Raw genomic sequence first — 18,102 nt, 5'->3', positions numbered from 1 at the left:
GACCCCATTATCCCCATTGCCCCCATTGACCCCCTTATCCCCATTGCTCCCATTGTCCCTATTGCCCCCCTTATCCCCATTACCCCCATTGTCCCCATTACCCCCATTGTCCCCATTATCCCCATTGCCCCCCTTATCCCCATTACCCCCATTGCCCCCATTACCCCAATTGTCCCCCATGATGCCCACTGTCCCCCTTGCCCCCATGGCCCCGGTGCAGCGTGGACCGCAAGGGGCAGTACCATTACCTGGTCAAGTGGCGGGACCTGCCCTACGACCAGGCCACGTGGGAGGAGGACGAGATGCCCATCCCTGACTACGACCTCCACAAGCTGGCCTATTGGAAGCACCGGTGAGGAGCGTGGGGTGTGGGGTATGGGGTGTGGGATATGAGGTGTGGGGTATAGGGTGTGGGGTATAGGATATGGGATATGGGGTATGGGGCATGGGATATAGGGTATGGGGTATGGGATATGGGGTCTGGGGTGTGGGATATGGGGTGTGGGGTATAGGGTGTGGGGTATAGGGTATAGGATATAGGATACGGGGTATGGGGCATGGGATATAGGGTATGGGGTATGGGATAAGGGGTATGGGGTATGGGATATGGGATAGGGGGTTTTTGGTATAGGGTATGGGGAATGGGGTATGGGATATGGGGTGGGCGGTATGGGGTATGGGGTGGGGGGTATGGGAGTATGGGATATGGGGTATGGGGTATGGGATATGGGATATGGGGTGGGCGGTATGGGGTATGGAATATGAGGTATGGGGTGGGGGGTATGGGGGTATGGGATATGCGGTACGGGATATGGGGTGTGGGGTATGGGGTATGGGATATGGGGTATGGAATATGGGATATGGGGTATGGGATAAACCGTATGGGGTGTGGGATATGGGATATGGGATATGGGGATATGGAGGACATGGGTCAGAAGCCACCCTGTCCCCATGTGTCCCCCAATGTCCTCATGCTGCTGCCTGTCCCTGTGTGCCCCACTTGTCTCCTGTTCCCCCCCCACGTCCCCAGGGAGGTTTTCATGGGGGAGGACCCAGCCCAGCCCCGGCGCTACAAGAAGAAGAAGAAGGAGACGCCGGGAGAGGGACCCCCCGACTCGCCCACCAATGACGTGAGTGCACTGGGAACCCCCCATTGACACCCATTGTTGACGCCCATTGTTGACACCCATCATCGACACCCATCACTGGCACCAGTCATCGACACCCATCATCGACACCCATCATCCACATCCATCATTCACACCAGTCATTGACACCCATGACTGGCACCAGTCATTGACACCCGTCATTGACACCCATCATCAACACCCATCACTGACACCAGTCATTGACACCCATCATCAACATCCATCGACAACCATCGACACTCATCACTGACACCCGTCATTGACACCCCTTGATACCCATCATCGACACCTGTCATTGACACCCGTCGTTAACACCCGACATTGACACCCATTGTTGACACCCATTGACACCCATCACTGGCACCCATTGTTGACACCCATCGTTGACACCCATCATTGACCCCCATCATTGACACCAATTGACACCCATCATTGACAAGACAACATTGACACCCATCGTTGAAACCTGTCCTTGACAACCCATCATTGACACCTGTCATTGACGCCCAACGTTGACACCCAACATTGACACCCATTGTTGACACCCGTCATTGACAACCCATCATTGACACCCGTCATTGACGCCCATCATTGACACCCAGTATTGACACCCATCACTGGCACCCGTTGTTGACAACCGACCTTGACACCCAACATTAACAGCCATTGTTGACACCTGACTTTGACACCCATCGTTGACACCTCCCCATTGCCCCCCCCCCCCCCCCCTTGACACCCATTGACACCCATTATTGACACCCACTGACACCCATTGTTGACATCCATCATTGACAACCATCATTGATACCCAACATTGACACCCATCATTGACACCCATTGTTGACACCTCCCCATTGACACCCCACATTGACACCCTCAGCACTGACTCCCAACATTGCCAGCCTCAACACTGACACCCTACCTGTTGACACCCTACTATTGACAGCCCTCCATCGACACCCAGCATTGACACCCGACATTGCCATCTCCCCTTTGGCACCCAACTTTGGCACCCCTTGACACCCAGTGTTGCCACCCAACATGGACACCTCCCCATCACCACCTCCCTATTGACCCCCCACCATTGACCCCCCAACACTGACATCCTTCTGTTGACCCTCTCCCATTGGCATCCCACCCATTGCCACCTCCCCATTGCCCCCAGTGTTGACACCCTCCTCATTGCCCCCCATGTTGACACCTTCCCCATTGCCCCCCATGTTGACACCCTCCCCATTGCCCCCACTGTTGACACCCTCCCCATTGCCCCCCATGTTGACACCCTCCCCATTGCCCCCCATGTTGACACCCTCCTCATTGCCCCCCATGTTGACCCCCCCATTGCTGTTGACACCCTCCCCATTGCCCCCACTGTTGACACCCTCCCCATTGCCCCCCATGTTGATGCCCCTCCCCATTGCCCCCATGTTGACACCCTCCCCATTGCCCCCAATATGTGACATCCCTCCCCATTGCCCCCAGTGTTGACGCCCTCCCTATTGCCCCCAGTGTTGATGCCCTCCCCATTGCCCCCACTGTTGACGCCCTCCCCATTGCCCTCAATATTGACATCCTCCCCATTGCCCCCCAGTTTTGACACCCTCCCTATTGCCCCCAGTGTTGACGCCCTCCCCATTGCCCCCCATGTTGACGCCCTCCCCATTGCCCCCCATGTTGACGCCCTCCCCATTGCCCCCCATGTTGACGCCCTCCCCATAGCCCGCCCGGTTGACACCCTCCCCATTGCCCCCACTGTTGACACCCTCCCCATTGCCCCCAATGTTGGCACCCTCCCCATTGCCCCCTATGTTGATACCCTCCCCATTGCCCCCAGTGTTGGCACCCTCCCCATTGCCCCCTATGTTGACGCCCTCCCCATAGCCCCCACGGTTGACACCCTCCCCATTGCCCCCTGTGTTGACACCCTCCCCGTTGCCCCCACTGTTGACACCCTCCCCATTGCCCCCAATATTGACACCCTCCCCATTGCCCCCACTGTTGACACCCTCCCCATTGCCCCCCATGTTGGCACGCTCCCCATTGCCCCCATGTTGACACCCTCCCCATTGCCCCCCATGTTGTCACCCTCCCCATTGCCCCCCAACGTTAACCCCCTGTTGCCCCCCCCTAGCCCACAGTGAAGTACGAGTCGCAGCCCCGGTTCATCACAGCCACGGGGGGGACCCTGCACCTCTACCAGCTCGAAGGCCTCAACTGGCTCCGCTTCTCCTGGGCCCAGAGCACCGACACCATCCTGGCCGATGAGATGGGGCTGGGCAAGACCATCCAGACCATCGTCTTCCTCTACTCGCTCTACAAGGAGGTGAGCCTGCGCCTGGGGTCGCCCGAGTGGGCCTAGGTTTAGGCCCTGTGCCCCCCGACTGGTCCTGGGGACATCCAAATGGTCCTTGATGTCATCTGAGGGCTCATTGGGGATCTCCCAAGAGGTCCTAGGATCACCCAACTGGTCTTGAGGTCATCCAGTTGATGCTTGGTGTCATCTGTCTGGTCCTTGGTGTCACCCAGTTGGGGCTTGGTGTCATCCAGTTGGTCCTTGGTGTCACCCAGTAGGGGCTTGGTGTCATCCAAGGGATCCTGGTGTCATCCAATTGGTCCTTGGTGTCATCCAAGTGGTCCTGGTGTCATCCAGTTGGTCCTTGGTGTCATCCAGTTGGTCCTTGGTGTCATCCAAGTGGTCCTGGTGTCATCCAGTTGGTCCTTGGTGTCATCCAGTTGGTCCTTGGTGTTATCCAAGTGGTCCTGGTGTCATCCAAGGGATCCTGGTGTCATCCAATTGGTCCTTGGTGTCATCCAAGTGGTCCTGTTGTCATTCAATTGGTCCTTGGTGTCACCCAGTTAGGGCTTGGTGTCATCCAAGGGATCCTGGTGTCATCCAGCTGGTCCTTGGTGTCATCCAAGTGATCCTGGTGTCATCCATCTGGTCCTTGGTGTCATCCAAGTGGTCCTGGTGTCATCCAGTTGGTCTTGGTGTCATCGAAGTGGTCTTGGTGTCATCCAATTGGTCTTGGTGTCATCCAGCGGGTCCTTGGTGTCATCCAGCGGGTCCTTGGTGTCATCCAGCTGGTCCTTGGTGTCATCCAAGTGGTCGTGGTGTCATCCAAGTGGTCTTGGTGTCACCCAATGGGTCCTTGGTGTCATCCAGTTGGTCCTTGGTGTCATCCAGCTGATGCTTGATGTCATCCGGTTGGTGCTTGTTGTCATCCAGGTGGTCACTGGGGTCACCCGTGTGGTCTTGGTGTCATCCAAGTGGTCCTGGTGTCATCCAGTTGGTCCTTGGTGTCATCCAATTGGTCCTTGGTGTCATCCAAGTGGCCCTGGTGTCATGCAGCTGGTCCTTGGTGTCATCCAGTTGGTCCTTGGTGTCATCCAATTGGTCCTTGGTGTCATCCAGTTGGGGCTTGGTGTCATCCAAGTGGTCCTGGTGTCATCCAGTCGGTCTTGGTGTCACCCAGTTGGGGCTTGGTGTCATCCAAGTGGTCCTGTTGTCATCCAATTGGTCCTTGGTGTCATCCAGTTGGTCCTTGGTGTCATCCAGTTGGTCTTGGTGTCATCCAAGTGGTCCTTAGTGTCATCCTGTTGGTCCTTGGTGTCATCCAGTTGGTCCTTGGTGTCATCCAGTTGGTCCTTGGTGTCATCCAAGTGGTCCTTAGTGTCATCCAGTTGGTCCTTGGTGTCATCCAGTTGGTCCTTGGTGTCACCCAATTGGTCCTTAGTGTCATCCAGTTGGTCCTTGGTGTCATCCAGTTGGTCCTTAGTGTCATCCAGTTGGTCCTTGGTGTCATCCAGTTGGTCCTGGGTTAGTCCCTGTGGCACCCAAGTGGTCCTGGTGTCATCCAGGTGGTCCCTGGTGTCACCCAGTGGCTCCTGGTTTTGTCCCCGTGTCACCCCGCTGCTCCTTGGTGTCACCCACACGGTTCTTGGTGTCATCCCTTTCCTCCCCATTGTCACCCGCTTGCTCCTTGGTGTCACCCCCTTCATCCCTGTTGTCACCCCCCTACCCCCACCCCCTTTGCAGCCCCCCAGGACCATGCCCGTCCCCCGTCCCCCAGGGCCACCCCATGTCCCCGTGTCCCCATGTGTCCCCCCTGTCCCCCAGGGCCACACCAAGGGCCCGTTCCTCGTCAGCGCCCCGCTCTCCACCATCATCAACTGGGAGCGGGAGTTCCAGATGTGGGCGCCCGCCTTCTACGTGGTCACCTACACCGGGGACAAGGACAGCCGGGCCATCATCCGCGAGAACGAGTTCTCCTTCGACGACAACGCCATGAAGGGGGGCAAGAAGGCCTTCAAGATGAAGGTGGGGGTCACCATGGGGCTCGCTTTGGGGGGGGCTGGAGTGAGTAATGTGGGTGCCGGCTGTTGCAGGGCGGTTGGTGGGTGTTGTGGGGGGGGTGGGCTGTTGCTGGGTGTTGGGCTGTTGTGCGGCTGGTGGCTGTTGCTGGGTGTCAGGGTGTTGTGGGGCTGTTGTGAGGCTGTTGGCTGTTGCTGGGTGTTGGGCTGTTGTGCGGCTGTTGCTGAGTGTCAGGGTGTTGTATGGCTGTTGTGCGGCTGTTGGCTGTTGCTGGGTGCTGTGTGGCTGTTGCTGGGTGTCAGGGTGTTGGGCTGTTGTGAGCCTGGTGGCTGTTGCTGGGTGTTAGGGTGTTGTGTGGCTGTTGCTGGGTGTCAGTGTTGTGTGGCTGTTGGCTGTTGCTGGGTGTCAGGGTGTTGTGTGGCTGTAGTTGGGCTGTCATTGGGCTGCTGTTGGGTGGTGGTGTGGGTCTCTTTGGTGTCAGTGTTGCCAGGTATCACACTGTTGTTGGGCTGTTGCTGGGTGGTGTTGGGGTGTCACTGGGCTGTTGTTGGGTTTCATGGGACTGTCACTGGGCTGTGTTTGGGCTGTTGCTGGGTGTTGCCGGGTGTCAAGGTGGTGTGGGGCTGTTGTTGGTTGTTGCTAGGCTGTTGCTAGGCTGTTGGCTGTTGCTGAGCGTTGTTGGGTGTTGGGGTGGTGTTGGGCTGTTTGTTGTTGGCTCTTGTTGGGCTGTTGCTGGGTGTCGGGCTGTGCTGGGTGTTGTGGGTTGTTTTGGGTCTGTTGCTGGGTGTCAGGCTGTTGTGGGGGCTGTTGCTGGGTGTTGCTGTGGGGCTGTAGGATGTTGGGCTGTTGTTGGGTGTTGCTGTGGGGTTGTTGTGGGACTTGTTGGGTGGTGGTGTTGGCTGTTGTTTGGGGGGGCTGTTGTGGAGCTGTGGCTGGGTTGTGCGGCTGTTGCTGAGTGTTGTGCGGCTGTTGCTGGGTTGCTGTGGGGCTGTTGCTGGGTGTTGTGCGGCTGTTGCTGGGGGTTGCGGGGCTGTTGCTGGGTTGTGGGGCTGTAGCTGGGTGGTGTTATGTGGGTGTTGCTGGGTGGTGTTGTGTGGGTGTTGCTGGGTTGTTGTGGGGCTGTTGCTGGGTGTTGTTGCGGGGTTGTTGTGGGGCTGTTGCTGGGTTGTGGGGCTGTTGCTGGGTGTTGTTGCGGGGTTGTTGTGGGGCTGTTGCGGGGCTGTTGCTGGGTTGCGGGGCTGTTGTGGGGGTGTTGCTGGGTGTTGTTGCGGGGCTGTTGCTGGGTGGTGTTGTGGGGTTGTTGCTGGGTGTTGTGGGTGTGTTGGGGGGTGTTGTTGCTGGGCTGTTGCTGGGTGTTGTTGCGGGGTTGTTGCTGAGTGTTGTTGCGGGGCTGTTGCTGGGTGTTGTTGCGGGGTTGTTGCTGGGTGTTGTTGCGGGGCTGTTGCTGGGCGTTGTTGCGGGGTTGTTGCTGAGTGTTGTTGCGGGGCTGTTGCTGGGTGTTGTTGCGGGGTTGTTGCTGGGTGTTGTTGCGGGGCTGTTGCTGGGTGTTGTTGCGGGGTTGTTGCTGGGTGTTGTTGCGGGGCTGTTGCTGGGTGTTGTTGCGGGGTTGTTGCTGGGTGTTGTTGCGGGGCTGCCCCCCGGCTGTGCTGACGCGTGGGGCGCAGCGGGAGGCGCAGGTGAAGTTCCACGTGCTGCTCACCTCCTACGAGCTCATCACCATCGACCAGGCGGCGCTGGGCTCCATCCGCTGGGCCTGCCTCGTCGTGGACGAGGCCCATCGGCTCAAGAACAACCAGTCCAAGGTGGGCACCCATAGGCATGGGTCCCTGTGAGGGGGGCACCCATAGCATGGGTCCCTGTGAGGGGGGGCACCCATAGATAGGGGTCATTGTAGGGGGGGCACTCATAGATATGGGTCCCTGTGAGGGGCATCCATAGGTATGGGTTCTTATGGGGGGGCACCCATAGATAGGGGTCCTTATGGGGGGGGCACCCATAGGTATGGGTCCCTATGGGGGGGCACCCATAGATATGGGTCATTGTAGGGGGGGCACCCATAGGCATGGGTCCCTGTGGGGGGGCACCCATAGGTATGGGTTCTTATGGGGGGGCACCCATAGATAGGGGTCCTTATGGGGGAGGCACCCATAGATATGGGTCCCTATGAGGGGCATCCATAGGTATGGGTTCTTATGGGGGGGCCCCCATAGATAGGGGTCCTTATAGGGGGACACCCATAGATAGGGGTCCTTATGGGAGGGGCACCCATAGGCATGGGTCCTTATAGGGGGGCACCCATAGATAGGGGTCATTGTAGGGGGGACACCCATAGGTATGGGTCCTTATAGGGGGGACACTCATAGATATGGGTCCTTATGGGAGGGCACCCATAGGCATGGGTCATTGTAGGGGGGACACCCGTAGGCATGGGTCCTTACAGGGGGGGCACCCATAGATAGGGGTCCTTGTAGTGGGACACCCATAGATAGGAGTCCTTATGGGGGGGCACCCAGAGGTATGGGTCCTTATAGGGGGCACCTATAGATATAGGTCCTTATAGGGGGGCACCCATACGTATGGGTCCTTATGGGGGCACCCATAGATAGGGGTCCTTATAGTGGGACACCCATAGATAGGAGTCCTTATGGGGTGGCACCCATAGGTATGGGTCCCTATAGGGGGGGGCACCCATAGGCATGGGTCCTTATAGGGGGCACCCATAGATATAGGTCCTTATAGCGGGGCACCCATACATATGGGTCCTTATGGGAGGGCACCCATAGATAGGGGTCCTTATAGGGGGGCACCCATAGGTATGGGTCCTCATAGGGGGGGCACCCATAGACATGGGTCCTTATAGGGGGGCACCCATAGATAGGGGTCCTTATGGGGGGGCAGCCATAGACATGGGTCCTTACGGGGGGGCACCCATAGGCATGGGTCCCTGTATAGGGAGAGCAGCCATCAACCTGGGTCCTTATAGTAGGGGCACCCATAGACTTGGGTCCTTATAGGGCAGTCACGCATAGATAGGGGTCTTTATAGGGGGGGCACCCGTAGATATGGGTCCTTATGGGGGGGGCACCCATAGACCTGGGTCCCTATAGCTGGGGCACCCATAGACCTGGGTCATTATAGTGAGGGCACCCATAGACCTGGGTCCATATGAGGGGGGCACCCATAGGCCTGGATCCTTATAGTGAGGGCACCCATAGACCTGCGTCCCTATAACGGGGGCACCCATAGACTTGGATCCTTATAGTGAGGGCACCCATAGACCTGGGTCCCTATAGCAGGGGCACCCATAGGCCTGGGTCATTATAGTGAGGGCACCCATAGACCTGGGTCCCTATGAGGGGGGCACCCATAGACCTGGATCCTTATGGGGGGGCAACCATAGATCTATGAGGGGGGCACCTATAGACTTGGGTCATTATAGGGGGGCCGCCCATAGACCTGGGTCCCTATCGTGGGGTGCACCCAAAGCCTTGGATACCCCATGAGGGGTGTCCAGCCACTCAGCTCCTTGGGGAGAGGCTCTATGGGTCCCATGCACGCGGCTCTATGGCCACCGCTCCTATGGGTGCTGAGGTGGGGGGGACGGGGACAGACGACACCTATGGGTGCTTCACCCATGGGTGCCCCCCCCCTTCCCAGTTCTTCCGGGTGCTGAACGGGTACAAGATCGAGCACAAGCTGCTGCTGACGGGGACCCCGCTGCAGAACAACCTGGAGGAGCTCTTCCACCTCCTCAACTTCCTCACGCCCGAGCGCTTCAAGTATGGGTGCCCATGGGTGCCCATGGGTCCCTATGGGTGCCCATGGGTCCCTATGGGTCCTTTCTCCTCCTGCACCCATCCCTGTCCATCCCCATTTGCTGTCACTCGTGGCCCTGCTGCTCCTGGGTCCCTTTTTCCCTCTTCCATTGGCGTCCCCTCTTGGCCCTATGGGTGCCCATGGGTGCCTGTGGGTGCCTGTGGGTGCCTATGGGTCCCTTCTCCTCCTGCACCCATCCCTGTCCATCCCCATTCGCTGTCACTCGTGGCCCTGCTGCTCCTGGGTCCCCTTTTCCCTCTTCCATCAGAGTCCCCTCTTGGCCCTGTGGGTGCCTATGGGTGCCTATGGGTCCCTATGGGTCCCTATGGGTCCCTTCTCGTCCTGCACCCATCCCTATCCATCCCCAGCCGCTGTCACTCGTGGCCCTGCTGCCCCTGGGTCCCCTGTTCCCTCTTCCATTGGCGTCCCCTCTTGGCCCTATGGGTGCCCATGGGTGCCTGTGGGTGCCTGTGGGTGCCTATGGGTCCCTTCTCCTCCTGCACCCATCCCTGTCCATCCTCATTCGCTGTCACTCGTGGCCCTGCTGCTCCTGGGTCCCCTTTTCCCTCTTCCATCAGAGTCCCCTCTTGGCCCTGTGGGTGCCCATGGGTGCCTATGGGTGCCTATGGGTCCCTATGGGTCCCTTCTCCTCCTGCACCCATTCCTATCCATCCCCATTTGCCGTCACTCGTGGCCCTGCTGCCCCTGGGTCCCCTTTTCCCTCTTCCATTGGCGTCCCCTCTTGGCCCTATGGGTGCCCATGGGTGCCTATGGGTGCCTGTGGGTGCCTATGGGTCCCTTCTCCTCCTGCACCCATCCCTGTCCATCCCCATTCGCTGTCACCCATGGCCCTGCTGCTCCTGGGTCCCCTTTTCCCTCTTCCATCGGCGTCCCCTCTTGGCCCTATGGGTGCCCCTCTCCTTCTATGGGGTCCCTATGGGTCCTCTGGGGGCCCCTCTCCTTCTATGGGGTCCCCGTGGGTCCCTTCTCCTTCTATGGGGTCCCAATGTCCCCTGGGGTCCTCTCTCCTTCTATGGGGTGCCCATGGGTCCTTCCTCCTTCTATGGGGTCCCTATGGGTACCTTCACCTTCTATGGTGTGCCTGTGTCCCCATGGATCCCTTGTCCTTCTATGGGGTGCCCATGGGTCCCTTCTCCTTCTGTGGGGTCCCTATGGGTCCCTTCTCCTCCTATGGGGTTTCTGTATCCCCATGGGTCCTCTGAGGTCCCTTCTCCTTCTATGGGGTGCCTGTGTCCCCATGGGTCCCCTGTCCTTCTGTGGGGTCCCCATGGGTCCCTTCTCCTTCTATGGGGTCCCTATGGGTCCCTCCCCTTCTATGGGGTCCCTGTGGGTCCCTTCTCCTTCTATGGGGTCTCTGTGTCCCCATGGGTCCCCTGGGGTCCCCTCTCCTCCTATGGAGGCCCCATGTCCCAGTCACCCCCATCCCCATGTCCCCATCCCCACATCTCATCCATCTCCATCCCTATTGCCCCACACGCCATAGCACCCCGTTCTCACCCCGTAGCCCCCCATTCTCACCCCATAGCGCCCCGTTCTCACCCCATAGCACCCTATTCTCACCCATAGCACCCCGTTCTCACCCCGTAGCCCCCCATTCTCACCCCATAGTGCCCCGTTCTCACCCCATAGCACCCTATTCTCACCCATAGCACCCCGTTCTCACCCCATAGCACCCCATAGCACCCTATTCTCACCCATAGCGCCCCGTTCTCACCCCATAGCACCCCATTCTCACCCCATAGCGCCCCATTCTCACCCCATAGCACCCTATTCTCACCCATAGTGCCCCGTTCTCACCCCCTAGCACCCCATTCTCACCCCATAGCACCCCGTTCTCACCCCATAGGCCCATTTTATAACCCATAGCTCCCCATTCTCACCCCACAGCGCCCCATTCTCACCCCATAACCCCTTATTCTCACCGCATAGCTCCCTATACTCACCCCACAGCACCCCATTCTCACCCCACAGCGCCCCATTCTCACCCCATAACCCCCTATTCTCACCCCATAACCCCTTATTCTCACCCCATAGCACCCCATACTCACCCCACAGCACCCCATTCTCACCCCACAGCGCCCCGTTCTCACCCCATAGCTCCCCATTCTCACCCCATAGCGCCCCATTCTCACCCCATAGCATCCTATTCTCACCCATAGCGCCCCATTCTCACCCCATAGCACCCCATTCTCACCCCATAGCACCCCGTTCTCACCCCATAGGCCCCTATTCTCACCCATAGCACCCCTTTCTCACCCCACAGCACCCCATTCTCACCCCATAACCCCTTATTCTCACCACATAGCACCCTATACTCACCCCACAGCGCCCCATTCTCACCCCACAGCGCCCCATTCTCACCCCATAACCCCCTATTCTCACCCCATAGCCCCTTATTCTCACCCCATAGCACCCCATACTCACCCCACAGCACCCCATTCTCACCCCACAGCGCCCCATTCTCACCCCCTAACCCCCTATTCTCACCCCATAACCCCCTATTCTCACACCATAGCACCCCATTCTCACCCCATAGCACCCCGTTCTCACCCCATAGGCCCCTATTCTCACCCATAGCACCCCTTTCTCACCCCACAGCACCCCATTCTCACCCCATAACCCCTTATTCTCACCACATAGCACCCTATACTCACCCCACAGCGCCCCATTCTCACCCCACAGCGCCCCATTCTCACCCCATAACCCCCTATTCTCACCCCATAACCCCTTATTCTCACCCCATAGCACCCCATACTCACCCCACAGCACCCCATTCTCACCCCACAGTGCCCCATTCTCACCCCATAACCCCCTATTCTCACCCCATAACCCCCTATTCTCTCCCCATTGCATGCCTTTCTCACCCCATAGCACCCCATTCTCACCCCATAGCACCCATTCTCACCCCACAGCCCCCCATTCTCACCCATAGCCCCCCATTCTCACCCCATAGCGCCCTGTTCTCACCCCATAGCGCCCTCTTGTCCCCCCTGCAGCAACCTGGAGGGCTTCCTGGAGGAGTTTGCTGACATCTCCAAGGAGGACCAGATCAAGAAGCTCCACGACCTGCTGGGCCCCCACATGCTGCGGCGCCTCAAGGCTGATGTCTTCAAGAACATGCCTGCCAAGACCGAGCTCATCGTCAGGGTGGAGCTGAGCCCCATGCAGAAGTAGGTGGCACCCCATAGGCACCCATAAGTACCCATCAGAACACATAGATACCCATAGCACCCATAGGTACCCATCAGAACCCATAGCACCCATAGGTACCCATCAGAACCCATAGACACCCATAGCAGCCATAGGTACCCATCAGAACCCATAGACACCCATAGCAGCCATAGGTACCCATCAGAGCCCATAGCACCCATAGGTACCCATCAGAACCCATAGACACCCATAGCAGCCATAGGTACCCATCAGAACCCATAGCACCCATAGGTACCCATCAGAGCACCATAGGTAGAACCCATACCCATAGCACCCATAGGTACCCATCAGAACCCATAGCACCCATAGGTACCCATCATCTGAATCTGAACCCATAGACATCCATAGCACCCATAGGTACCCATCAGAACCCATAGATACCCATAGCAGCCATAGGTACCCATCAGAACACGTAGCACCCGTAGGTACCCATCAGAACACACAGATACCCGTAGCACCCATAGGTACCCATCAGAGCCCATAGCACCCATAGGTACCCATCAGAACACATAGCACCCATAGGTACCTATCTGAACCCATAGACATCCATAGCACCCATAGGTACCCATCAGAACCCATAGATACCCATAGCAGCCATAGGTACCCATCAGAGCCCATAGCACCCATAGGTACCCATCAGAACCCATAGACACCCATAGCAGCCATAGGTACCCATCAGAACCCATAGCACCCATAGGTACCCATCAGAACACATAGCACCCATAGGTACCTATCTGAACCCATAGACATCCATAGCACCCATAGGTACCCATCAGAACCCATAGATACCCATAGCAGCCATAGGTACCCATCAGAACCCATAGCACCCATAGGTACCCATCAGAACACGTAGCACCCATAGGTACCCATCAGAGCCCATAGCACCCATAGGTACCCATCAGAACACATAGCACCCATAGGTACCTATCTGAACCCATAGACATCCATAGCACCCATAGGTACCCATCAGAACCCATAGATACCCATAGCAGCCATAGGTACCCATCAGAACACGTAGCACCCGTAGGTACCCATCAGAACACATAGATACCCATAGGTACCTATCTGAACCCATAGACATCCATAGCACCCATAGGTATCCATCAGAACCCATAGACACCCATACCATCCATAGGTACCTATCAGAACCCATAGACACCCATAGCATCCATAGGTGCCCATCAGAACCCATACACACCCATAGGTGCCCATCATACCCATAGGTACCCCTCAGAACCCATAGACACCCATAGCACCCATAGGTACTAGTCAGAACCCATAGCACCCATAGGTACCAATCAGAACCCATAGACATAGCATCTATAGGTGCCCATCAGAACCCATACACACCCATAGGTACCCATCAGAACCCATCAGAACCCATAGCACCCACAGGTACCCATCAGCACCCATAGGTACTCATCAGAACCTGTACACACCCATAGGTACCCATCAGAACCCATAGCACCCATAGGTACCCATCAGAACCCATAGCATCCATAGGTACCCATAAGAACCCATAGACACCCATAGCATCTATAGGTGCCCATCAGAACTCATACACACCCATGGGTACCCATCAGAACACATAGCACCCATAGGTACCCATCAGAACCCATAGCACCCATAGGTACTCATCAGAACCCATATACGCATGGGTACCCATCAGAACCCATTGACACCCATAGCACCCGTCGGTGCCCATCAGAACCCATAGCATCCATAGGTACCCATCAGAACCCATAGACACCCATAGCACCCATAGGTACCCCGCAGAACCCATAGACACCCACAGCACTCATAGGTACCCATCAGAACCCATAGAAACCCATTAGAACCCATTGACACCCATAGAACCAATAGGCACCCATAGACACCTGTCAGCACCCATTGACACCCATTGGAACCCATAGAACCTATACACACCCCATAGCACCCATAGCTATGCTGACACCCATCAGAACCCATAGACACCTATTAGAACCCATAGTCACCCATAGACACCCATCAGAACCCATAGCGCCTATAGACACCCCATAGCACCCCTAGCTATGGTGACACCCATCAGAACCCATAGACACCTGTCAGCACCCATCAGAACCCATAGCGCATATAGACACCCCATAGCACCCCTAGCTATGGTGACACCCATCAGCACCCATAACACCCATTAGAACCCATAGGTACCCATAGACACCTGTCAGCACCCATAGACACCCATCAGAACCTATAGAGCCTATAGACACCCCATAGCACCCATAGCTATGGTGACACCCATCAGCACCCATAGACACCCATCAGCACCCATAGGCACCCATAGACACCTGTCAGCACCCATAGACACCCATCAGAACCTATAGAGCCTATAGACACCCCATAGCACCCATAGCTATGGTGACACCCATCAGCACCCATAGACACCCATTAGAACCCATCAGCACCCATCAGCACCCATAGACACCCCACAGCCCCACTGGGAGCTCTTGGGGTGCCCCCAGCCCCACATCCCATAGGAAGCACTCCGCATCCATCATTCCCATCCCCATGGGATTCTCCCATTGTACCCAGTGCCCATCCCAGTGTTCCCAGTTGGGACCCCCAGCCCCATTGGGATGCCCCCAGCCCCACTGGGATGCCCTCAGCCCCACTGGGATGCCCCCAGCCCCATTGGGTTGCCCTCAGCCCCATTGGGTTGCCCCCAGCCCCATTGGGATGCTCCCAGCCCCACTGGGATGCCCCCAGCCCCACTGGGATGCCCCCGGCCCCATTTCCATCCCCATTGGGATGCCCCTGGCCCCACTCCCAGCCCCACTGCGCTGCCCCCAGCCCCATTCCCATCCCCATTGGGATGCCCCCAGCCCCACCTCCCGCCCCACACCCCCCATAGGAAGTACTACAAGTACATCCTTCCCATCCCCATTGGGATGCCCCCAGCCCCATTGCCAGCCCCACACCCCCCATAGGAAGTACTACAAGTACATCCTTCCCATCCCCATTGGGATGCCCCCAGCCCCATTGCCAGCCCCACACCCCCCATAGGAAGTACTACAAGTACATCCTTCCCATCCCCATTGGGATGCCCCCAGCCCCATTGCCAGCCCCACACCCCCCATAGGAAGTACTACAAGTACATCCTTCCCATCCCCATTGGGATGCCCCCAGCCCCATTGCCCCCAGCCCCACAGCCCCACACCCCCCATAGGAAGTACTACAAGTACATCCTTCCCATCCCCATTGGGATGCCCCCAGCCCCATTGCCAGCCCCAGGAAGTACCCATCCTTCCCACCCCCACCCCAGCCCCACACCCCCCATAGGAAGTACTACAAGTACATCCTTCCCATCCCCATTGGGATGCCCCCAGCCCCATTGCCAGCCCCACACCCCCCATAGGAAGTACTACAAGTACATCCTTCCCATCCCCATTGGGATGCCCCCAGCCCCATTGCCAGCCCCACACCCCCCATAGGAAGTACTACAAGTACATCCTTCCCATCCCCATTGGGATGCCCCCAGCCCCATTGCCAGCCCCACACCCCCCATAGGAAGTACTACAAGTACATCCTTCCCATCCCCATTGGGATGCCCCCAGCCCCATTGCCAGCCCCACCCCCCCCATAGGAAGTACTACAAGTACATCCTTCCCATCCCCATTGGGATGCCCCCAGCCCCATTGCCAGCCCCACACCCCCCATAGGAAGTACTACAAGTACATCCTTCCCATCCCCATTGGGATGCCCCCAGCCCCATTGCCAGCCCCACACCCCCCATAGGAAGTACTACAAGTACATCCTTCCCATCCCCATTGGGATGCCCCCAGCCCCATTGCCAGCCCCACACCCCCCATAGGAAGTACTACAAGTACATCCTTCCCATCCCCATTGGGATGCCCCCAGCCCCATTGCCAGCCCCACACCCCCCATAGGAAGTACTACAAGTACATCCTTCCCATCCCCATTGGGATGCCCCCAGCCCCATTGCCAGCCCCACACCCCCCATAGGAAGTACTACAAGTACATCCTTCCCATCCCCATTGGGATGCCCCCAGCCCCATTGCCAGCCCCACACCCCCCATAGGAAGTACTACAAGTACATCCTGACGCGGAACTTCGAGGCGCTGAACTCGCGGGGCGGCGGGAACCAGGTGTCGCTGCTCAACATCATGATGGACCTCAAGAAGTGCTGCAACCACCCCTACCTGTTCCCTGTGGCCGCCATGGTGAGGGGAGGATGTGGGGTGTGGGATATGGGGTGTGGGATATGGGGCATGGGGTATGGAATATGGGATATGGGGTGTGGGGTATGGGGCATGGGGTGTGGGGTATAGGGTGTGGGGTATGGGGTGTGGGGGTGTGGGGCATGGGGTGTGGGGTATGGAATATGGGATATGGGGTGTGGGGTATGGGATATGGGGCATGGGGTATGGGGTGTGGGGCATGGGGTATGGAATATAGGGTATGGGGTGTGGGGTGTGGGGTATTGGGTGTGGGTTGTGGGGTATAGGGTGTGGGGTATGGGGTGTGGGGTATGGGATGTGGGGTGTGGGGTATAGGGTGTGGGGTGTGGGATGTGGGGTGTGGGGTATGGGGTATGGGATATGGGGTGTGGGGTATAGGGTGTGGGGTATGGGGTGTGGGGTATGGGATGTGGGGCATGGGGTATGGAATATGGGATATGGGGTGTGGGGTATGGGATATGGGGCATGGGGTATGGAATATGGGATATGGGGCATGGGGTATGGAAATTAGGGTATGGGATATGGGGTATGGGATATGGGGCCTGGGGTATGGGGTATGGAATATAGGGTATGGGCTGTGGGGTATGGGGTGTAGGGTATGGGATATGGGGCATGGGGTATGGGATAATGGAGGCTTCACCCTGGAGACCAATGGGAGGGACATGGGGTGAAACAAGATGCTATGGGGTGCTATAGGGTGCTATGGGGAGCTATGGGGATCCATGGGGTGCTATGGGGATCCATGGGGTTTCTGTGGAGTGCTATGGGGATCTATGGGGTTTCTGTGGGGTTTCTATGGGGTGCCTTGGGGATCCATGGGGTTTCCATGGGGATCCATGGGGGTGTCATGGGGTTTCTATGGTTTCCATGCGGTTTCTGTGGGGTTTCTATGGGGGTGCTATGGGGTTTCTATGGGGTTTTCTGTGGGGTTTCTATGGGGATCCATTGGGTGCTATATGGTTTCTGTGGGGATCCATGGGGTGCTATGTGGTTTCTATGGGGTGCCATGGGGTCCTATGGGGGTGCCATGGGGTGCTATGGGGTGTTATGGGGGTGTCATGGGGTGTTATGGGGTGTCATGGGGTGCTATGGGGTGCTATGGGGTGTTATGGGGGTGTCATGGGGTGTTATGGGGTGTCATGGGGTGCTATGGGGTGTTATGGGGGTGTCATGGGGTGTTATGGGGGTGTCATGGGGTGCCATGGGGTGCTATGGGGGTTATGGGGTGCCATGGGGTGTTAGGGGGTGCCATGGGGTGCTATGGGGTGTTATGGGGGTTATGGGGTGCCATGGGGTGTTAGGGGGTGCCATGGGGTGCTATGGGGGTTATGGGGTGCCATGGGGTGTTAGGGGGTGCCAT

The 18,102-nt window shown here is 57.7% G+C and overlaps 1 protein-coding gene across 1 annotated transcript; it reads left to right on the top strand.

Annotated features, from left to right (window-relative positions):
- Nucleotides 1–190: 190 nt before the first annotated feature.
- LOC130592713 (chromodomain-helicase-DNA-binding protein 3-like) lies at nt 191–16,724 on the top strand (the record flags this gene model as incomplete). The annotated part of the gene is made up of 8 exons (XM_057397243.1): nt 191–352; nt 1,031–1,130; nt 3,280–3,471; nt 5,266–5,466; nt 7,125–7,262; nt 9,118–9,239; nt 12,294–12,467; nt 16,583–16,724. Coding segments are annotated over exons 1-8 (1,119 nt in total), but the record flags the coding sequence as incomplete, so codon positions are not given.
- Nucleotides 16,725–18,102: the final 1,378 nt, after the last annotated feature.

The sequence above is a fragment of the Pezoporus wallicus genome, unplaced genomic scaffold (genome assembly GCF_028554395.1).
Source record: "Pezoporus wallicus isolate ANWC-B61680 ecotype Strahan unplaced genomic scaffold, APGP_CSIRO_Pwel_v1 contig_8061, whole genome shotgun sequence".
NCBI classification, from domain to species: Eukaryota; Metazoa; Chordata; class Aves; order Psittaciformes; family Psittacidae; genus Pezoporus; species Pezoporus wallicus.
The sequence above is the reverse complement of the archived record's forward strand: the minus strand, read 5'-3'. Positions and strand labels throughout refer to the sequence as shown.